The sequence below is a fragment of the Merops nubicus genome, unplaced genomic scaffold, assembly GCF_000691845.1.
Source record: "Merops nubicus isolate BGI_N331 unplaced genomic scaffold, ASM69184v1 scaffold10532, whole genome shotgun sequence".
NCBI lineage: Eukaryota > Metazoa > Chordata > Aves > Coraciiformes > Meropidae > Merops > Merops nubicus.
Genome location: NW_008592865.1, coordinates 7,369 through 31,563, shown reverse-complemented (window position 1 = coordinate 31,563; position 24,195 = coordinate 7,369). Strand labels below are relative to the sequence as shown.

General features: G+C 40.1%; 1 protein-coding gene across 1 annotated transcript; it reads right to left on the bottom strand.

Moving 5' to 3' along the window:
• Nucleotides 1-567: 567 nt before the first annotated feature.
• Nucleotides 568-23,353, bottom strand: ACSL1 (acyl-CoA synthetase long-chain family member 1). The gene is made up of 13 exons (XM_008935280.1): nt 23,159-23,353; nt 16,990-17,104; nt 16,558-16,622; nt 15,182-15,283; nt 11,178-11,277; nt 10,836-11,014; nt 7,793-7,825; nt 7,562-7,613; nt 6,692-6,765; nt 5,587-5,664; nt 3,168-3,302; nt 1,458-1,592; nt 568-744 (listed from the first exon to the last, which is right to left on the bottom strand). The coding sequence occupies exons 1-13, from the start codon at nt 23,351-23,353 to the stop codon at nt 568-570; spliced, it is 1,440 nt and encodes a 479-aa protein (XP_008933528.1).
• Between the last annotated feature and the right edge of the window lie 842 nt (nt 23,354-24,195).

The window sequence follows — 24,195 nt, the reverse complement described above, 5'->3', positions numbered from 1 at the left end:
CAGGAATGTAATCCCATACCCCATCAGAGCTCTATGATTGCTTATACACAAGACAGGCTGCCCTTTTCTGTGCAGAATGCATTGTTACACTAACGCTACTGAACAACACAAAGTTGTTACAGAAGCCTCGCATTTTACAGTGTTTTCTACCCTCGAAATTTATTTCAACACATTTGTTCCATCCCATGCTCTTGTTATTCAGATTTTACCTCTAAAAGCATATGCATTGCAGAAGGTCTGAAGATAAATGCAAATTGTGCAATCTGATTCTCCTCAGTCTCATCTTCAAAGCAACAACACTACAATATCATTCTCTACAGTAGCTTTGAATACTTCTGTAAGCAGGCCAAGCCCCAGAAATTTAATCCAAGAACATCAATTATTGCTTATATTCCTCCCCTTCCAATCTTTCCCTTAAATCAGTTCAGCTGGTTACTTCAGTTACAATAAAGACTTTAGGATGAATACAGAAATCTCGAGGACTGAGAGAAAACTCTGGAAAGTAGTACACACCTCTGTAGTCTCCACGAAGAATGCCAGAGAGTTATCCCTACGTTATCCATATAATCAGACTACTAGAACTACTCTAACATCAAAGCTGGAACAATTAAGATCTTTGTGTTTTAGAATTAAAGCCAGGAAACTCACCTGACAGCCAAGAGCTGTCCTCAGGAAGGTCAGTACGCTTGCAGATACAGGTGCTGCTCCTGTAACCATCAGCCTCACTTTACCTCCCAAACTTGCCTACAACAGACACAAGATACTGTGGACACCAAAATCATTTTGGATATATTTCAAGTCTTCTTCTGAGCCACTATCCACATACAGCGTCACCCACAAATGTTAGAGATTAAAGTTTAGCTTCCTATTGCAAGCTGTTTTTTCTGCAGTGTTTTTAATCTCACTAATGGCAGGAAGAAACATTATCTCAAACATACAGTCTCTACAAAGAGATGTATGGTGTCACTGCAATGCAGACTCTGCCAAGAGTCTGAAAGGCTTAAATCATGGTTTTATTTTTAGCTGCCTGGTATCAGCATCTCCTACATCCTGAGTGCTGAAAAAGCAGCCACAGGGGCAATCTGTACAACCAAGGCTAAGGCCACAGCAAGTGAGTGCCACGGAACAGCAGGCATAACTTACTAGTGACCAACAGCAAGGGGGCAGGAGGGGCTAGTGGCACTGTGTCACATTTAGCACTCCTCCTCCAGAGGGACAGTGTTTGCTTTCAAAGTGATAAGAAAGAAGCACCAGACTGTTTTATAGCAACTTCCCTAACACAGGCGATATTGTTCAAACAACAGGAATCGAAACAAAAAAAAGTTTGAAAATCAAAGCAGTCTTTTTATTGTCTTTTGAGTAGCCAGGTAGTCTTTAATCAGTGATGAAAGCTGTACTAGATTATAACCATTCATATGAAATGCAGCAATTGCCAACTTAGAGGGTTTCAAGCATACCTGTATTTTGCGGAAGATGACTTTATCCCACAAACTGTTATTTCTAACTATACCACTTCTGAGTTCTGCTTCTTTCCTCTTGGAAGCAAAATCCAGCATCCACCTCTTTAATGAAGTATCTGCCTGTCCAAAAATCTGGTACGAAAAATGATCTGTGGTTAGAAGCCTCAGACTGCCATTTCCTTTGTCTTACAAAAGCATGCATACACTTTTAACAGTGGAAACAAAGTAAACTAAACAACCTTCGTTGGTAGGCATCTTAATTCTATATGAAGTACTTGTGGATTTTGATTTTGGCCTCTGCCTCAGTTCAAGAGATGTCCAAAATCAGCACCTAATTCTTGCTTCCCAAACTGCATGATGCAGTTTCATTGTAGAGTTTTTTTCATTACAATGAATGAAAATGAATGTTTTACTTTTCTATTCCAGTATTATCAAAACTGGAAGTTGAATACAATCTCAGCATATCCTGAAAAGCACACCATCATAACATGTAAAGTAATACAAGGTTTTCTGAGGAGATGCAGGTCCCCTCAGAAATACAAAATGGAGATGTCTTGCATACATAAACTTGCTTTTTAGGTTGCTTTTCAAAGGCTCCTTCCAGTTGTTCTCGGGAAGCTGCAGAGCGGGCTCAACAGCAAACCACAGATTAGTATATTCACTTGGAAAGAGAAAGACCCAGCAGCTCTTCAGCACTACACCTCCCCCAATTTCCTATTTGTTAGCCTCATATGCTAGGTTACCCCAAGGCTGGGTGAGGTTGAAACAGTGCCACAGAAGCATGAAAGCTTCAGGGCACTGGAGTTAACAAGCAAGAGGACATCATGGAAGGAAATGTCTCAAGCTTTAGCTCTGCTTCTCAAAATTCAGTGCAGAATGCACGAGCAGAATGAGGGGCTATATTTTAAACACTACAGTCTGGTCTCAGGATTTCCTCCCCTCTAAACAGATCAGAATTGCACTATTTTTTCCTGGGGCCAAACAATCTTGTATTACTTACTGTTGTTCTAGTCTCATGATCAGAGCACTGTACTGTCACATAGCTAGTACAGACAGTTCTGCCATTTCTTTAGCAGTCACAAGACTTATTATATCCTGCCACTCTTCTGGCTATATCCTAAAAAGAGTTAGTCATCCCATATGAAAAAGGATGATTTAAAATCTGAATTCCAAGAAGGAGAATCTACTTCTGAATTCCTATCTCAGATGACCCTGAGCAGAGAAGCAGCGAGGACAGGAGAGACTGGGGCTGCTGACACACCCTCTCCCCAGCACCCCTGACTGGCTGGTTCAGAGCTCTCCCTGCTAGAACACTGGCTGCCGTGTAGGAAACTCTCATGAGGCCACAAACACAGGCCAACACCTGACCTTGGTTTGCACATTCCACTCCATGAGTCAGATGCTAAAAGCGTGGCATGCAGATGCTCAGCCTCATGTGCACACTGTACGCTGGACTTAAATAACTTGCTCAGGGCAAAACCTTAAGTCATTAATAAAGCCTACTCAGGCTTCTCTACACTAGTATTTGCTGCCTGAAAGTGATTTAATACAAGCAGAATTACTCTTGGTGGTTTAAGTGCTTAGATACAATCTTTTTTTGCATGCCAGTTTGACACCCCAGAGCACAAGTTACTCCTACCCTGGCAGCACAGGCTTCATGAGCTCTCTTAAAACCCTGCACAGGTCTAGACTCGTGTGTAGACTTACCTTGTCAAACATTCTGTTCAACAGCCTTGGTACTACAGGAAATACAGTTGGCTGCAGCATTTTTAGGTCATCCATAAGCAATCTGATATCCCCTTGAAAGAATCCTATCCGAGCTCCATGGCACAGAATCACACACTGATAAAAAAAGTAAACACTCTGAAAATCCCAGATGCATGATGTGTTCTAGCTCTACATGTGGAAGCGTCCTATGCAGAGTGGACTGTAGAGGATCCATCTTAAATCCTCTCAAGCTTCTGGATTAGTTCTGCAGCGTTCTCAGACTATAGGATAGGACTAGAAAGACCAAGTAGCAAGACATGACTAGCATACACTGGCCAATGACTGTGATAGAATTAAGATGTAGCACAAAAGCCCCTAAACTAAGAACAGCAGTTAGCCAAATAAAGGCAATGCCATCGACTCAGAGGTAGCAAGATTAAAAAGCAGAGCTTCATTTCAAATATTTTACAAGCTTATTCAGAAGTACTAGACCTTTGTTCCCTGTATACTAAGAAATTCTGCATTTAAAGTCAGCACATGCTATTTACAGAGCCAGTAGAGATTCCTGCCTTATGCTATTTGATTTTCATTCTCTTGCACTGTGGCTTTCCTTCCCATTTCGAAGGACTGACGTGAGCAGAGGATTTGTTGTTAGGTGATCAAAATGCTCTTTAGAAGATTCTAGGAGAGCCACTGCTCATTTCTACATCACTTTAGACCTACCCCAAAGGCAGCAAACTTAATCCTATTGTGCTCTATATTCTTTTAAGAGTCTAGAGGCTTCACCCCCACCACCAGTATGCCTCCTTTTCCTCCTATTTTGTTTGGGTTTAATTTCTTTTTAACATCTTTACTCTTCCTGTGTTTATCTATAGCTACTTGTTTGTATTTCTTCTGCTTCCTCTGTTACATCTGTTCCTTCATCACCTGCCATCCACTCCCATCTTCTCTGCACAAGACATGCTGAAGTGTCACTTCCCCTTTCACCTGTGCTTTGCCACCATCTGCTGAAGCAGAAAATGCATCAGTCCAGATGGACTGAGCAGCAACTACCTTTGCTACATGACAACACATTTGTCCTGTCAAGTTCACTGACCCTCTATTTTTCCTAGGAAGCCAAAACCCAGCAAACATCAACTTAGAGGTAGTGCTCTAAGGACTGCTTCTTGTGGAGCCTGCATTCATACCTACCCCAAACAGCAACAAATCTTCTCTACTTCCTACCAAAAGTGTTCTTGCTTAATCTCCTTATGTGAATATACAAGTAATCACCTACTTTGTAAACACCTCAAACAGCAGAGGAATACTGAGATCCAAATGCTTTCTTCTCATTTTATCTTTCAAAACACAAGTTCCCATCCTGTTTCCACTGCATGATTGAGAGCAGAGCTGTTACCTACAGACCTTGTACCTTCTGTTGTAAGACAGGCATCAGTAAAACAGACACAGGAGTATATCTGGTGCCCAGGTTAGCAGGAGAAAGTGCTGAAAGCTTACAGGCACCTGTATACATCAGTTAGGCTCAATTCCTAGTCTTCATAACATACCTACACACACATATGCATCTATACATATTAATATGTGTATATATACACACACTTTTGGTAGAAAGTTCAGGATTCCTGACTGAAATCATGGGACAATTTCTGGCTCCACATGCCTTTTCACACTTGCACAGTCTGTTTCATCTCACCTAAGGGACAGGTCTTGATTCTGTTTCAATAAGCACAGTAATTAAATACCTCTGCTTCTACTGTACATAAGAAGTTTGAGGAAACTGCATTCTTTCAGTAATGCACACCAGACTGTGGGCTCAGAGGTCCTTAAGACTGCCAGTATTAAAACAATATGAGCCCCCTCAACCTCACAAATGGAGTCCCAGGTTTTGCTATATGGTAAAGCAAGCTGTCCAGAAGAACTTCAAAATTTGTCATTAAATGGCATTAAGAGCCATTTTCAATTCCTGGAAGAGAACTCTACTCAAACATAATCCTTTTCTTCTTATTGAAGTTTCCTGGAAGCAATGGTAAATTAATCAAACTTTAGATTACAGGATTACAAACAGGATGCCATATTCTAAAATAAATTTCAAAATTTGCAGACTAGAAGATTCCATGGATTTTTAATAGTGCACTGATTATATTAGAATTTCTAGGCAGTATTTGTGTGCTAAAGGAATGTCTCACATTCTAGAAAACAAGTTTCTTATTAACCCTAGCTCAAAGGTTAATGTTTATAGTTCAGCATGAAACAAATTGTCTAGTACTCACTGGCTATTGTTTACCCAAACCTTACTTCAAACTTTTATACACATGTGCAAAAGTCAAAAAGGAGTAGTGTGTATCACTAGGATTCAAGAGACATGCACTCTGTCAGAAGAGCAAGCTTCTCAGTAGTTCAGAACAACAGAGATGCTTACCTCAACAATTCGCTCAAACATATGAGCCAAGGGCAGGAATGATATCAGAACGTCATCAGAGGAAGGCATAAATGTTTTCTGAAAGTGTAAGCAAAATTAAGTTTAATTTTATTGTTTTGCCCAATTTAAACATAGCAGTGAAATCTAGTGTCCATACTCTAGACCACAGCCCTCACTTCAGGTTTGTAGCAAAGCTACATTGTCTTTCTTTCATTAAGAAAATTACTGTAATGACTTTTAGCATAAGTAAACACACATTGCAGAAAAGGTAACCTTTTAGAGTTGAGTACAGTGACCAGATGATTACAACTTATCATTCATATGATTATGAATAGAAACAAATTGCAATAAGAAACATTTGAAAGTTCCATTATATACAATGGGAAGGAGAGAGAAACAAAAAAAGCTTAAAGTAGTATGCCTTATGAAAGCGTGCACGTTTTTAACCCTCTTTTACATAAGAAGATGCTTATTGAATTTGCCATAAGGTCAATATCAAAAGTACATTCCATGATCCAATTGCAAGACCAGTTGCATAATTCACAAGTGATTCTATATGCAGAGTACTTGGCAAAGGAAGTACAATTGTATCTTTAATTACACCTGTGTTAGAACTCTTAGCTAACCTGTAGATGAACTTTAGCAGTCTTACTGTAAGCTAAAATTAACACTGTATCAAATAAAACCAAAGTCACACTGCTTGCTCATCTATTCAAGGGCTTTAAGTATTTTTTTGGTGTTTAAACACATTACAGTTCCTCCCATCCTCAGTGGAAAAGGTTATCCTCTATACAAACCCTCTGACAGAGCTTGCACTAATGACAAACTACAAGCTTGTAACAGAATGTAATGTGGATCCACATGAGCATCCTTACAGCATTTTTTGCTTGGATCAGATCAAATAAGTCTGTCAGGTTCTTGACCCTGACAAAAGAAATCAGTAAACATTTGCCCACGCTAGGTCAGAAGTCAAGTGCTGTCAAGTTACATTTTCACTTTAGTCTTAACTTCTAGTAAGATCAAAGTTAATAAGGTTTCAATATTGGTTTTACTCCCAAGATTCTTCCCTTCATGCAAATCCACAACGTTGACCTTTGCTGTTTACCTCTGTAGTTTTCACAAAAGCTGAAGCATTGCTGACTATGTTTTCATGAGTGATCATAGCTCCTTTGGGGTTACCTAAGAAAGAAGCACATCAGGAAGCAACAGTGAAATTTTTAGATCCTTCAAGTTACCAAGCAGTGGTAAAATACTAATCTAATAGCATTTCAATCAGTCCCTTCTTTTACATTAATATCTTTGTGTATCCATTAAACAAAGGGAGAGAACTTGCCAACACTTTCAAAAATAGCTGCTAACAGTTTAGTAAGTTTGTGCTGAAGTCCTCCAATTTCATAAGGAGAGTAAATTCTTAAGAAATTGTCATGTTTCTTGGATAAGCTTCTCTCAACTTAAAATTCAACACTTCTGTGAAGATTCAGCTATCAAACCTAGACTAATTTCTGTTCTCACATCTTCTTTAAAGATGTAGCTTGTTGTTGTACTCTTCCCTTTTGCTCCCTGCCAGTGCTGGGTATTAATTCACCAATGTCAAATTGTGTGACATCTAGACAGTCTCTGTTCTGGTCTTACAGCAAGGTTGCTTAAAGCTAAGGAACAAATTTTGCCAATATGGTACAAAAAAAGACTGCAGAAAAACTGACAGTCTATAGTCTGATGCAAAGTCTTTATTACAATGGAAATACAGGTTCAGTACTTATTTTCAAGCCCAAAAATGTAGGACCTCTACCCTCCAATACTCCAACTCTATCAATCAATGGGAAAAATTAAAGGGAGCCTTACCATAAAACTTCCCCAGCTACTACTTGCCAAAAAGATGCAGCAGCAGGGGAGTGTCTTGAGAAAAAAAAGTAGGAGGGCTTCTGAATTAATCACATACAGGATAATAAATTCTGCATAAAGTAATGAGGTGTACCTGTTGTTCCACTGGTGAAACAGATGACTGCTAGATCTTCTGGCTTTGGAGGCTATGAGAGTTAAGAAAGTATTAGTATGGTTAAGATAGCAAGGAAAAAAAGATTTTCCTGGACATAACACTGAAATACTAGTGTTATTTTTGAGCTATGGGAGATTGGGAGATTTGCTAGTTTGATCTATAGAATGCTATGCAGTTTCAGATTGTCACTTGAATTGATTTCATACTTACCATAGGTTTTTGCCTGTGTGCTCTTCCCAGCTCCTACAGAAAAAAAGACAGTTTGGACATAAGCATGTAACTTTCTTGCTATTAATTTACTACACTAACATTACCAAACACCAAAATATTCCATTACTTATACTGTTAAGGCATTTTAACCAAATAGTAACAAAGGCTTTAAAGGACATTTTAAAGATATATGTGTAACTACCATATTCTACAAATATGAAAGTGATAACTAATCTAAAACCCATAGGTTTTTTTTTTTCCAGCTAGTAGACCAGAAGTCACTCACCAGAGCAGCTCAAGGTTAAGCAGTATTATGACAAGGCACCACAAGCTATTAATCCTATAACTCATGCAGAAGTCACTGATAACTGATGAAGAGATGAAGCAAGATTCATCTCACTAAACACCTTGGACCAATGTCACTACTTGAGAGGGGAGACCAAGTTTCCCCATGAAGGGTCACTGGTGATTTGTACTCCACTCCCTTCATACTGAAGAGTGGAGAACACAAGATCCTCTACTCCAGAGCCTCTTCCTTTGTCTCCCTCCTTACAGTTATTCAGCCTCCTGCACCATGATGTCAGTTCTTTAGGTAGAATGGAACAGATGCCAAGAATGTCCTTTTATCATCAAGGATATAATGATTAAGAGGAAAGATTTGAAAGCTATGTTCAATATCCGTAAGCTTTGAAGTTTCAAATCAAGACTTTACAAAGCTATGTTCAATATCCGTAAGCTTTAAAGTTTCAAATCAAGACTTTGTCATGCTTATTTAAAAACAGAAACAATGGTAGCTTAAGGACTTATGCAAATTAAAGTGGACCTTTTGTTAGGTATAGCTTTGGAAGCACCCTTTGAAGGCAGACACATCAACTTCACCATTACCTTTACATTCCAAGCACACAACAATAGCACTGTGCATTCCTTCACTAGCCCTACACTTCCTTTAATATGTATGATGTACCTTGTGGGTTACCCAAAGAGGTTTAAGAAAAAGGAATGTCCAGTCCAAGTTCCAGTCAACATTCCCATACCTGCAAGGTTCCCCTTTTGAGACAGTGCCATTACATAAAGATTTGCCACTATGACAACACAGCTGTCTGCTCAAAACAGATCTGCATTTCAAGTACCACCAGAAGCTCAATAATCAGAACAGGCTGGAGCCAAGGCAGACCTGGTATTTCCTGAATATATAGCGAAGATCTTCACACACTTTTTATCTCCTACAACAGAACTCCAACATCTCCTGCTATTACTGAGCCATTTACTCACAGCTACTCAGCTCAAAGTAACCACAGCACAGAGACATTAAGCATCAGAAACCAAGCTCATGGCATCTGGGAGATACACACTAACTGGTCACATAACCCATAAAGCACATCTGGACAATAAATTTAAGCCCAAAATTCAGAAAACAAGTACTTAAGGCTAGAAATAGCCATTCTAATCTAAGCTCCCAAACAGTGCATAGTTGCCTTTTGGATACACTAAAATCCTCTAACCCTTAAAGGGACAAAACTTACACCTGCTCACTGAAACACTATTAGAAATAGTTAGTTTTCCCAAACTTCTGAGATTTAGAAAAGAGGCTCTTGGAGCACCTAATAATCCACCTAATCCAACTCGTTAATGGTCACAAGTAGAGTTCCCCAGGGCTCAGTGGTGGAGTCACCATCCCTGGAAGTCTTTACAAGACATGTAGACCTGGTGCTTAAGGACATGGTTTAGGGGTAAGCTTGACAGTGCTGGGTTAATGGTTGGACTTGATCTTAAAGGCCTCTTCCAACCAAAACAATTCTGTGATTCAGTAATACAGCATTAATCCAAATATCAAGTAGTGTTAAACCTCAGAATTACTACTGGCAGCCACCACTTAAGATTCGAAACTTCTAGTTAAAGTTAACATTCATATCCTAGTTTGTTTTTCTGTAGCTAGAAGATCCAGTGGAAAGCATCTTCCTCTGTCAAATAGTGGAGTTCAACTCAAGGAAAGTGTACAAGCTTGCAGCTGGGACAATCTTTTTCTAAATTTAACCTAAACCCTTTTGCTAATGAGATATATATGTTACTCTGCACGATGTTTTCAGCCCCATTTCACCCTGGCCATCTTGCTGAGGCTACTTAGGTATGATACAGTTAACGTCTTTTAAAAAGGCATCCTGGCATTTTTGTATCTTTACCAGAAGGTGGCCCTGTCAACACAGCATAAGACTGATGTGAAAACAAATTTGGTGAAATGAACTATTTCACACCACTTACTGACACCTGCACAAGACAAGCACACTTATTTGGAGACACTCCAGTTCCAGTGAGCCAAGCCTTCACAACTCCAGCTGGAACAAAGCTAAACCTAGTTTCATAATCTCAAAGTGAAGATGGACTTCATGCAATTTGATCCCAGGACAGAGTTCTCCACGTAATGAGTGAAGTTATGAAATAAACTTGCATAAGAGATCCACACAGACAAAATAACTAAAGCAAAACCAAGACACGACCATTAGGTCACTAATCAAAACAGTTTCTACTTCCCAAACATGGAAGTCTCATTCCCATGTATTACTATAAGCTGACCCTGGAACACTTTACTTGCCATTTTCTTCCAACCCAAGAAAATATTTTGAAGATTCAGTGTAGGGTGGAAGATGCCATTTTTCTGAGGCCAGAACTTCCCAGGCTCTTTTTGAAATCAGTATTTCTGACTTACTAGCCACAGCATATAATGATCACGTTAGTGCTTCACACAGGAGAGCCTTAACACTCAGATCTGATGTTCTGTCTGGGCAATGTTAACAAGCTTTCATTCTGTTACCCTGGCATTTTACATTTTGTGTTTTTACAGTCTGAGCACTGAAATACTATTAGTAAGTTGTTTTCCTTCCATTTCTAAAAAATATTTTTTGTGTAAGCTTCAATCCAAAAGACAGTTACATGTTTTGAAACTAATGCACCACATTTTGTTCAGTCCTAAGACCTGTTCAGCCACCATCATCTTCCTCCACAAGTAAATGAGATGAAAGGAGTGAAATAGGTCAAGTGTGCTTACCTCTATTTCTTTCATGCTAAAGACTTCCACCCCACACTTTTTGCCACGTTCCACAAGCTCTGTGCCAAAAGGCTCCATGATAACAATGGTGTTGAGTACTGGAGTTTCCCCCTTCTCCACACTGGCTAGCAGAAGTTTGGCCTTGTCAGGTTTGTCACAGAAAACCAATGACAAGTCAGCTGGTAAAAGAACAACATTATCAGTGTGACAAGTTGAATTTAGACTACATCCATATGTACTTCAGAACATCCTAATGGATGACTTCTGAGGAAGGCTACAGTTGTGCCCTCAGCCAGCTCTGCCACCACAGGCTCGGTTGCTGAACCACAGAAAGTGTCCTACCTTTGTTCACAATGTAGGTGATGGCTTCAGCTCCCAGCGTGTCATAGAGAGGCACCACCACCATGGAGAACGCATAGCATGCCTGCTCAATGATGACCCACTGCACAAGAAGATGACAGGCAAGTCACTAGGTTTGCTTATTGTACCAGACCTCCAAGAAAGACTCACATTTGGATCCTAACAAGGAAGCTAATAGGACAGAGCTCATTTGGACAAGTCTTCCTAAAGAAAGAAAGGGGCAGTTTGTAACATTTGTTTACTTTGAAGACCTACTAAATTTTTACCTGCAGAAGGAGGAAAGAAACAACAAACAATAAGAAGCTATGGTAAAGTATCCAAATAAAAAAATTCAACTCTGCCCCTTAAAGTAATTTTAAGTACTTTTGAAGAACAGCCAACATTAACTGTCCCCTTAGTTTACCTATTAACAGAAAGACATTGAGTAAGAGTATATTTTTTTTTCTTGGTTTTATGTTATCAAGGTAGCCAAAGCCTTCAGCATTCAGTTACCATGGTACAAGAATCAGTGATGGTCTTGCTCACATCTTGACACATGTTAAATATGCATACACACAGTATTCTTACCTTTACACTGCCTGCAACCTACGTGGTTAAACTAACAGCCAACATTAACTGTCCCCTTAGTTTACCTATTAACAGAAAGACATTGAGTAAGAGTATATTTTTTTTTCTTGGTTTTATGTTATCAAGGTAGCCAAAGCCTTCAGCATTCAGTTACCATGGTACAAGAATCAGTGATGGTCTTGCTCACATCTTGACACCCGTTAAATATGCATACACAGTATTCTTACCTTTACACTGCCTGCATATCATGCACGCAACCTACGCAGTTAAACTAGAAGTCCTTTGGAAAGCCAGCCCCAGAAAGTTTCTCACCATTTCTCAGGACTAACATTGTTTAAGAGAATCTAATCTGAAGACTTGTAGAAGAAACAACTGCATCCCTGCAAGCTGCAATAGGAAGGATTTGCCTGCTAACAAGTGCAGTACTCAGAATGGGTATTGCAGCCATATTGTATGATGCAAGCTGATGATGCTTTACAGCAAGCCTGATTTCATCCAAAGTACCATCAAGATAAGATAGCAATGCAATTCTTTTTCCAGATTGCTGTTTACAAGCTATGCCAAATAGCTACTAGCTACACCAGTTACAGGGTAGCATGTGACTCCTGAAATGAAGAAAGAAGTCAGTGGAACTGTAACATTTTGGGGTTTTCCCACTGAAGTTGAATGGCAAAATTTCTCTGACACAGTACCTTTAGTCAGTTCCAGTTACAGGAGCAAAACATGCATCTTCAGAAGTCACCAGAACTTACAATTCAAGAAGGACTGCATTAACAAGGGTGCTTGTTTCCCTTCCCCACCCCTAAACTGTCACACTTTCCAATATTTTTGCAGGACACTAGCCAGTTACCTCACCCCTGTACAATGACAAGTTCAAGCATCATTCAGCTGGTTATTCCATACAATATCAAATAGAGGTCATGTTAACAAAGTTGCTAAATCTGTTTTATGAACTTTACTAGGGGCAATTTTCCTCCACCAAGTTCTCTACTGAATAAAACAGCCTTAAACTCAGAAAAATTCCCTGAAAGCATTTATGCAACAGGCAAGTTATACACCTTTTGTCCAAAAAGACTTCTTATAAAATTAGCACAAGGCCAGCAGCAAACAGGTAACTAGATTTTCATGCAGACATTAGACATACTGATAAGTCTACACAGGCACACCTATGCCAGCTGTACTGCTATTCAGCAGCCTGAACTTTAGTAGTTATTTTAAGAGGATGAGGACCTACTACAGTAGACTTCAGAAGCTGCATATGGTGCTAAAAGCTCCCTGTTGCAGCCTCCAACAGCACTCACACACCATCATTCTCAGTACAAACAGCATCTTTATTTTCTGGACTATGGAAAGAAGACATTCTTCCATTTAGCTTCTAAAGTTTAGAGTAGTTAAATACACATAACAAACCTTGACATCTGAGTTCTCTCAGGGCTCAAGCAAGCAACTGGTATTAAATACAGACAGACTGAAAGTGTCAGTTTGTTTTCTGACATGACTGAACTAGCAAGGGACACTATATTTCACTGTCCTGTTTGCTCAATCCAAAATACAGCTTCCCTGCCAGCAGAAGAGATCATCTGTTCTCCAGTTACTCAAACAGAAAGTAAAGTTTTTATTTATAAATCCAAGTTTAATTTTTTTAAGTGAATATTTAAGCAAGTAATATACTAGGATTTTCCCCACTAGGGGATTTCCCCAGCAGCTGTTCCCTGAGCTAACAAATGTGAATCATTTCACACAAAAAAACTTCACGATCTCCTGTCTGGATTAGTGCTTATGTTGGGGATGTCACAACACCCATCCAGTAGTTTTCAGCAGGGAAAACCCCAGCTTTAAAATTGCTGGTTTAAATAAGCCTTTCCAGGCCATTCCTGACCCAACTCAAAGCCTGCTGGAGCAATGCAGGCCAAGCACATTTTGTCTCTGAACTAGAAGCAGACCACACTACCGTGGTCTCCTTCAGAAAACTCACTAACCCCGCAGCCAAACAGTTCACACCCAAAGGTCTGTAGAGACAATTCAAACTGACATCTATCTCCCCTTTTTACTTCCAGTTCATAATGTCATAAGCACAGGAGACTCAACTCAAGAGGCTGTAACGTGTCATTTAACAGCTTCTTCATTGGAACTACCCCAGACTTCATTGCAGAAATTAAACTGTAGCTGTTAGAACCAGAATTTCACCAGGAAAAACCAAGCAAACTACTGCAGATTTAAGAGCCTGGAAAAAAAGTTTTTCTTCGCCTCTACAAGGCTAGAGTTAGGGGGTTTTGTGGTGGAGGTTGGAAGAGGAGGAAAGGGGTCACAGTCACTTGTCACACAGCTCACATTTTAATGACAGCAGGCAAGACTTGGTGACAAACTGAAATTAGAAGAGATCCAACACCAAGCTGTTGTCCAGGATAGAGACAACGACAGAACTTCTCTGTCAACACTGTAGATGGCTCTAGATAACAACTGGGAGTTTTTATATCAAGAGGATATTTTTGACAAATCTCACGAACCAGTCTCCTGTCTTAACACAGGTTGGGATTGAACTAGCTTAAAGCAACAAGTACTGTCTCAAGCTACCAAGCACATAATAGGTTAGCAAAATCCAGTTCTGTTAAATAGATTTAAAACCATTATGAAATATCCAGTAAATAATTAGAAACAGCAAGCTAGAAGCACTTCTGGGTTAAAATGGACAGACACTAATCTAGATATCTAAGTATTCCCCTAGTTCTCCTAGAGCTCATAATTTCTTTGCCAGGGAATCCTTTTTAATTGTGTGATTTTCTTTTGTCTCACTGCCCCTTTAAATAAACTGCTGTTAATTTTCTATTTTTGCCTTCATCAGCAGTTCTCCTTCCCAGAATCTTTGTGCCCAGGGCCTCTGTCAGAGAGAGTTCTATCACCTTTAGCCATTTTCTATTCACCTAAATATTTAATCAGTAAGTGTTTATTTGGGTTTTGAAGGCTTTAAACACCTCCTTGTGACTTCCAACCACTTTCAATTACCTTGTACTCCAATGTCACTTTAAGAGAAAGCAAATAGTGATTACATTCACTAAGTTCTGCATTAGCTTCCCATTAAACAGGCCTCCTCTATGAACTAGAAAGAGAACAGAATTGGTTAAGTTCTTATGGATTCCCTGATTCTCTTCCTTCTGCATTCAGGTCTGGGAGAAAAAACCACAAGCACACAAAACCACAATAATAATACACTAACAGTTGTGCCAATTAGCAGTTTTGTTTCTTAGCTAAAAATGCCATGTCTTTGGCTTGTGGGTCTGACATCAGCCTTTAGCCTTTTCCTAACATCAAATGGACTCGTGGTAGGGAACGTTAGTACACGGCCAAAAAGCAACAGATATAAGAGAGGTCCACTTCAATACTAGCTAGACCACCAAGACACACACTGCCAATTGAATTACCTCAGGTCTGTTTTGTGAAAAGATGCCTATATATTGAGTGTGAGACGGTTTGAAGCCTCGGTGGAGTAACGCAGAGCCCACACACTCAGCTCTATCTGAAACCTGGAAGGGCAAAAGAGAGAAGACAAAAAAAATTGAGAGCAGGCTCATCAGTACACACCCCTCAACATTATTTTACCATCCATCTTACCAAAAGCAGTTAATAACTGGTATGAAGCAGACAGAAGTTTTCTAGGCTATTATGGATGTCCTCTGACTGAAAACCTAAATGTGGCAGTGCTATTACACTGCACTGATTGTAGATGCTACAGTTGCACTCCATATGCAGCAGAAAAGACACTTAATCCACTTGGACTTGAAAGAGTAAAGTTTTCATGTTACACTCACATCCAGAGAGAAGCTGGTTTGTTGTATCTGTATTAAACCCCAGAAGAGACCCTGGCATGACTCAGCATTACATTTCTGCTCAGTCACAAGCACTACATATGCCATCCTTCTGCTTTGCTTGGTGCCTATGGGAACAACATCTCTCCCTTCAAAAACTGGGAGAGTAAAGGAGGCAAAACCCAGCTAGCTCTACAAAACGTTTGGGAAGGCAACTTTCTAAATTCTTTCCATATAGCACATGACCTGAATCTGTGTTAGTCACATAATTCAAACATCAAAGCTTTATTAAGGAGAGGTTGCACGTAACAAGTGTCCAGCAAAATCACCTTGGAAAAAGTGAGATCAGCTCCATAAAAAAATGTGTATAATAACCTTAACAGTATGCAATACACAAGGTTTAAGCAAATTTGAAGAGAATAAGTGATTAAATCAGGAATGACCTAAAAGTGCACAGCTGTTAAAAGACCTGCATAAAGGTATTTTTAGCAATCATGAAGGAGCATGCTACTAGTTGGAAGCATATCTGTTAGCACTCTATATAACCCTTATTCAGTAGGATGGAGACACATTGTCAAGAAGCACAAATAACATCAGTAGATACAGGACTTTTCCTAGTGTAAAATGAGCCTCTCAGAAGCAAGCACCTAAAGTAGCAGCAGTCTGAGTTCCTGAATACTACTTCAAAGCTGCGGCCCTCAGAGGCAGTGTCCAAGTTCTAAACAATTCAGCAAGAAGATAAAAGTTGCCAAGATAAACTCTGAAATAAAACAATTCATAAACCAAGTAAGCAGAGGAGATACTATCTCTCCATTGCACATATCTGAGGTTGTTCCTTTAAAATACTTTAATACAAACTACAACCTTTCTGCAATATTCTGCTGCTACTTTAAAGCATCTAAATAATTAAGATCTGTTATATCACTGGATCTTCTAACAATGGTCTCAGCAAGCAAAAGCAGGTCTAGCATTAAATTAGAGAGGCTACTCACCTCTTTATAGGATATCCACTCATATGGCTGGTTTGGTTTTCTAACACCTAGACATGGGCCATTATCTAGAAAAGATAAATCAAAAGGTACTCAAAATTTAACCCTGACTCCTGTCCTGACAACACACTAACTCGACTGTGTTAAACCTCTAGGTTCTTTGCAGACACCTTCAGAAGATAAAACTTTTTTAGAGTGGCAGAGAGGAAAGCTGGGGAAGGACAGAGGTTTAGGCTAAGGAACACATCAGTGACTTACTTCATCCACATGACCCTGCTTCACAAGAGGTCACAGTTAAGGTTGCCTTCAAGAAAGTTCACATCCCATACACATTTAACTTATTGCTAGGTAGACACCTCCTATCCCCAACTTTCAAGAGTCCAGATCTTTAGTTCTTGATACATTGCTGAAAAGTAGTTTTAATTTTAGACTTACTTGATACTTGCAAACCCCTTTGGAAGATATCATAAGCTGTTCTGACATCATCGTAGTAGTAAACCAGCGGTTCATCGCTGTGAAGAAGAGAGGACCTTCGAGCATGCTCACTACCCTAAAAAAAACATTTAGAAAGGTTAGACACAATTGTTGGTGTTAGGAATTAACAGGAAGTTCTTGAGGGAATAAAAACACCTCATCCAGTAAGTGTTTTGTTGTCAGCCTTGGCAAATTCTGCTTGAGAGAGCGTCAGGGTTTTTTTTCCACCCTCAAGTGAGAGCTCTGCAAGAAGTACTAGAACACTGTTTATAAAGTCAGACTGGTCCCTCTTACAAAAACCTCTCAGGCAAAATCATCTTCCTCAGCTACCTATGACAGCACATAACAAAGCAGAATGACAAAGTGCCCTTTGACACTCCTTACTAGACACAGGGTTTACCTTCAAAAATGTTTTACTTCATTGCAGTATGCAGCATAACTAATTCCATCATGTTTTCCAAATCACTCCAGCCTCAGAGCTCTCTAGACACAGTATTAATGCTGAGATTCTAATCTGCTTTTCCAATTAAGATGGCAAAGCATCATCACAATTCAAACTGTGCTTTCAAAGCCTGAATGATTTTAAGGCTGGGTAACAACACCCTAAGTGTTCTCATAACTAAAATACTGTTCCAGATAAACTGAGTCCTTTAATTGAATTTAAAGTTCCATCTTCCAGAAATTGTTTCCTCCTGATCTAGAAGCAGTCAAGACAAATCTGCCTTAAGGATTAAAATCACTGTTTTTCAGCAGGTCAGTATTTATAGTCTACAATTGGAAGTTAACACAAGAATTTAATAGTTCACTGTTTTAACAGTCTTTTTCAGAGTGATTAGATCATCCCATTTTATATCAATCAAGTTTCACAAATCAGTTATGCAAGTACTACTAGGTCATACTTATTAGTCCTGCTATGATGACAGACAACTACAAGCAAGCTCTTAGCAGGAAAAGCCTCACTGGTGACACAGGAAAGTCTTGCATAAACATTGCTCAAGAGTTGCTATTGGTGATCACAGTCAACTCCTGATGCTTTCAAAGTCAGCTCTTGAAATAACTAAATCTGTGCCAAAACTGTGCCATTATTCACAATGCCAAGTATTCCCAGACACTGGTTTCTCTTCCTGTTTATAAAGCACCTGGAATACCAGAGAGCATCTGTTCACGTATGAGGTACACAGACACAGGGTTATGTGCAGAAGATGTTGTTAACCATGTCCACAGAAAAGCATATTAAAGGCACATCAGAGGAAAAAAAATTTTAACACTAAAACAAGTCTAACTTGTTTTAGCAAAATGCTGTGCATAATGCAGTGCTTGCCACACCTTTGACAGTAAGTTGAAACACTGTGATCATGATCCAGAACAAGTTAATGACTGGCTTACCTCTACAAATTCGTAACATTAGAAAAAGAAACAAGAGCATACTTTCATTCAGACCAACATCTACTCTAAAGGAAATGAACAGATCACTAGCACATGTCTCAAAGCAAGATTGCTTGCTTTAATGCACTGGTCTCACAGATCCTGGATAACCCAGGTCAGCTTCTAGATTCCTCAGATTTACCACCTCTGGAGCTAACCTGGGGAAGACCACACAGTGTAGTTTGTAACCACATTCACAGGTAATCTCAACAAGCATAATCTATCACTACCATGTTTGATGTGCTACAATTCCTGCTCCAGGTGAAATATAGTAGCCCAAGCCCTTCCTCAGCAACCGCCAAGAAACATTTTTTCTTCTCATCAGAGCTACTACTGTTTTCTTCACACACCCTATTACTCAGCACTATAAAAGCAGTTTTTGCAAGGCCCGAGGCACTAACCAAAGGTGAGGGTGAGACTTATCAGACAGGCAGCACACTGATTAGATAGAAGCCTGACTGCACTATCCTTCTGAAAAATAGAAACAGGAACAGACTATTTAAAAGACCCCACAAGGTCTCATGAGCTTTCAGTAAAGGGAAACAAATTGTGGTTCTGCCTACTTTATTCTTCTTCCCAAAGTAAAGTGAAATTAACTGAATTTTCAACAGCCCTAGAGCAAGTTTTGCTGAAAAACACTTAGCTCTGTGCTGAAGACCATCACAAGCTCAATGTTATTCCTTCAAAACTGCAGTGAAATACACTTAGAAATGCCAAAGATCATTTAGACCCGACCTTATGCTCCCAGTTTGAGCTCATCTACTAGTCTGTATTATGGTGTTGGTCTACATTTTGCTTGAGACTAGCAAGAACTGTATTTTAAGAGCCTGTCCAAAGGGCCCTTTATTGAGACTATTTGTGCAGTATCAGGGAAAGTTCTGTTCTCAGCGAAGTTTTCTAAAAAACACTGGTCATTACAAACAAACATCTGAATCTCAGGACTGGAATGTTTGCCTGTTTTCACACAAGTTGTTTGAATGGAATCTAACGGGTCTGTCCAGTACAAAGGCAAGCAGTCAAAAAGGTTGTCAGTTTTACCAGAGAATTCTTAAGGAGCCTAGCAATAAAGTCTTCTTAATGTGAGAACAGCCTCTGGTTACTCATGTATGTAGGCTTGCAGCAGCTCAGGCCTGGAGCTACAGGCAACTGACCCTTTACACAGCAAGTGCTAGACATGGACTAAAACTTTGTCATTGGCTCAGAAGAGCAGCAGCTGAGGGAAACAGTCTTATTCTACAGCAGAGGCACATATTACTCTATCAATGCCTATTCAGGTCACATAAAAGAAATGCTTTTGTTCAAGCCACAGGTTTGCTTCTTGTTGGCACAGGCTGCTTAGGATTAGCAGTAACATCAAAGCAGACCTGGCTCCACCATGCCTCAGAGGCAAGAGATATAATTTGTTCTCCTGAGAGGGTGCCTACACCAGCAAGTGGTGCTTAGGTCATCGACATGCATACTCAGAGCAGCAGGAAGTAGAAACTAGAGATTTCTAGCCAGCGATATAATTTTAAGCATGCTAATCCCTAGGTAAGCACACAACAGCTAAAACTGGTGTCTTAACAGGGGAACAAGCACACATCTCACCAAGTGATTCTTGATAGACAAGGCAAGCTAGAGGTCTAGTAGTGTATCAGGAGAAAGGAAATAGGTTTAAAAGTTCTCATGAGTTCAATACCTCTCTCCATATTTGAATGTCTTTTAAAGGGAGTAAAAAGCCAGACTTAAAAATCCAAACTCTTGTTACTAGAAAACACTGACAGGCTAGTTTATTTATATCCCATCCTCCTACATGCTTTAGCAGAACTTGATCCCAACAGGAATATTTGGGCTTTTAAAGCAAGACTTAATTTGACTGTGCCTACTACTAGGTATCAAAGGTGCAGCAGCTTTGCTCAACAGGACTAATGCCTCATTTCTACCATTACTGTAGCACTAATTCTGAACAATACATCGCATGATTGAGCACAGCATGAGTCTCACTAGTCAGACCTTATTTAGAATTACTCTTCATTAATCTTGTCCCCCCTCCTACAGGGAAGGGATTCAAGTGGATCCTGAAGGACTTTTCACCTGTACCTCTGAGGAGTTCCCCTGAAGAGAGATCAGGCTGTGAGCTTTGAAGACAAGACAGTTTCTTTCAGTGAAATGGAACTGTAGTAGGCATACTTTAAAGATCATACTCCACATATTAATTGTGGCACCTACTCTAAAACAGCTGATACTTTCAGTAACTCTTTGCACCCACACTCAACTAAGCATGTAATCTTTATGCCTATTCAGTGATTCTTCAAGAGGGCCACTGGGTGTTGGCCTACCCAATCAAAGCTTTCCAGAGATGGGAAATGACCTGGAAGAACAGTATATAAGATCTTTTTCATTCCATATAAAGTTAGGAATATTTATTATCAGAACATGTAGAAAACTTACTCCAGTTACTGACTTAATTTAGCTCTATTAGAGGCCAAAGATATAAATCTTAAGTAAGACTTAAGCAGAAGCTTATTTGTAGTTCAAAATTGTTATAATTAATGAACAGTTAGATTAGATATTAAAAGAAAGAATAGAATTTCCTTCTGACATACCTTTGTTGGAGCACACTGCCTACTCTCTAGACCTTAATACTGCATTGCTTAGCCAGGAAAATGTTATGACAATTTGACAGCAGGATTTGTTATTTTTCTTCTGTAGAAGTGACAATCTTAACACACGTATAAAAGAACACAGTAAGCCAAGTGAAGTTAAGCCAAATGTAGCAAGAAACTTAATCCCAAGCATCCTATTACAGTCCTGTTACTGTTATAGAAGTACCTATTCTAACAGACATTTGAAACTTGATTCAGAACCTTCTCACCTGATTACTGGTTGGTACAGTTTACAACACTACATTAAGGGCTGTATCTGAACTGTCAGTAAACAGAACTGGGTGGATCTTGCTCATTTCACCATGTTTTCAAGCTCAAGCTCTCATCACCAAGAAATGCTAACACAATCAGTTGTTTTTCTACTTTTTACAATCAATCAGTTTTACTACTATTCAGTCATGCTATCAAAACATTTTCTGAAGAGGCAATGACAAATAATGCTGTTATACTTAACCTTGCTCTGATCAGAGAGCTAATGTTAATTAGTACTCTGTGGATCAATGAGGCATTAACTAGTTCAGTGAAGACTCATACCACCCAACAATGGTTTCAATCACAGAACCCAGTAGTGATGAGCAACTTTGAAGAGGTAAATGAAGTCAACTGAGACTGCTGTCAAAAGTTTCAAGCAAATAAGCATGTGTCATTGGTTTTGTGACCAGTTAAGAGCCACTGTTTTACCATCTTCTAATGGTAAACCAATCCAACTCCAACCTTCCAAGTCTATGCTGACTAGTGAGGCCTTCCACAGCTATAAAGCTTTCACTGCTAGTTTAGTCCAGCCACCAACACGTGCTGCTCTACAAGACTATCCCACCCATTGCTTACATGGCTGCTGCCAGCATTGGGAAAGCTCACCAAGAGAAGATTCTACAAGAAATAAAGTGCCCAATTTGAAGCTATGACAAGAATTTGCTTTGCTAAACATTTGTGAACTGTGGAACTTTCAAAGGGCTCAGCCACCTTTGTTTACATCAGTTTGTAGTCACATCTACTCTTAAGCACAAGCAGTAACATCAATTGTATGGGGTACAGGACAACTAGACATGGTCTATACCATACCAAACAATGTGCTGTAAAGGGAGACCTCAGTTGCAAGTATATAGAAGAAATTCTGTAGTGGTAGTTTCTGACTACCAAGAGTAATATAGGAAACAGTGAGCCTTACAATCCTACATTTTTCAAGTAACCCCTTAGAAGATCACATTCTTTCAAAGCTGCCTCCTTCAAAAGGAGATAACACCTTGCCTACCTCAAAGAAATACAGAGGCACTCTTCAAAGAATGAAATTAGTAAAATCTTGGCTCTGTATTGAACAGGGAATGATACAACAGCTGCTCAGGAAACCCCAGCCGTGTAATCAGTTGTCCATATTTGCTTCTAAGCAACAGTTCCTCCCAGTCAGACTGTTTCCATATTTGACATTACTGTTGAAAAACACCACCTAACAGCAACTGTCTGCTTCTAAAAAGCATAAGCTATGCTAGCATATCCAGAGTTTAGCAGGAGGTACTTCAATTTCAACTTACTTTATGGCTGGGATCTCTTGGCAGGACTAAGATCTTTCCACAGAACATTCGAGGACAATCAGTGCCCTCTTCGTGCTTGTAACCCAATATAGAGTCTCACCTGTCAGCTGCTATAAGCTAAGTATTATAACAGAAAATTACTCCCCTAACCAGTATACACCAGCATACATACTGACCCCAAGACCTAATTTCATGTCATCACCTAAACACACAGCCAGGAATTGAAAACTACACTGCGCCAGTTCTAACATGCACAAGTTTCCTGCCAGTCAGATCAGAAGCTCAGTTTTCCCAACTCTTCTTCTCCCATGCTAGTTACTACCACTATAATCTCAACCCTCCAACTGGTTTTCAGACTCAGAAAACTGAGTTCAAGCCAGATTTCTGGAAAAAACAAAACTGCCCTGAAACATGTTCCCCCCCCACATTACAAGTTTAGAAATGCTTCTGTAAATCAGTGTTCAGTCTCTCCCAGTGCCACCTTGAGCTCCCAAGTCTGGTGAACAGCAGCATCCACCAAGTGAGGCTTACCTCTACTTCCACAGACTGCATTGCCAAGTCGCAGGGTGGCTTCAGGGCCTTCGGCCTGGTTGCGTACCAGTAGGTGGTGAGGGCCGCGAAGGCGCCGAAGCCCATGAGGGTGTTTGTCGGGAGGGTGCGCACGTACTGCCTGACGTCCCCCAGCTCCGGCACACGCAGGTGCCTGAACAGCTCGTGCGCCTGCATCGCCATCCGCTGCCTCCTCCTGGCGCTGGGCTCTGCCGAGGGCGAAGAAAGAAAAGGACACGCAGATTTGAAATCCCCTTTTGATTCACTCGATGCCATGTGCACTTTGTCCTACTGGCTTCCCACTATCAAAATAATCCGGACCACCACCAGGCAGGCAATACCTTTAGGCTTCTGTGCTGCAGTTACCTAAACAAGCAATTACTTGTGGATACTCTAGAAGAACCAGGTGGGGCTGACAGGAAGCAATTTCTCCAGGGCTTAAATATTGCTTTAATATTGCTTTAATATTGCTTTTAGCAAACGCTGCATTTTGACAAAACTTTTGCCTTTTTTAAGGACAGCATTTCACAAATGCAAAATAGTTATTTGTAAAGCAGCTGTAGTATAAGACTGTTTAAACAGTGACTGTCAAACAGGAAAGTCTGGGAGAGGGACGGCAAGGCTGTAAGACGTTAACTTGCCAAATTAATATAACAGAGAGCAGCCTAATCCTGTAGTAGTATAGCAGAAGCAGGATTTTTCATGTCTTAAGTCCAGTGAAAAACTTTCTCTCTTTTCTGCTCTCCCTTCAGTCACGCAGAGAAAGCTCACTGGAGCAAGCTGCCTTCAAAGCCGTTATCCTCCCATAGTTCCTCTACACTAGCAAGCTTCTGACTTCTCCCGGCAGCAATTTATCCCTGGCCACGAGGCAGAGCGAAGCAGCTTCTCAGGGGCCCCACGGCCACAGCACTATAATCAGGCGCAGGAAGCACATTCGATCCGTCACGTTCGCACAGAAGGAAGAGCTGAAAGAGGCGGCTCCCCACCACCGCTCGCTGACACGGATACTCCAGTACGCG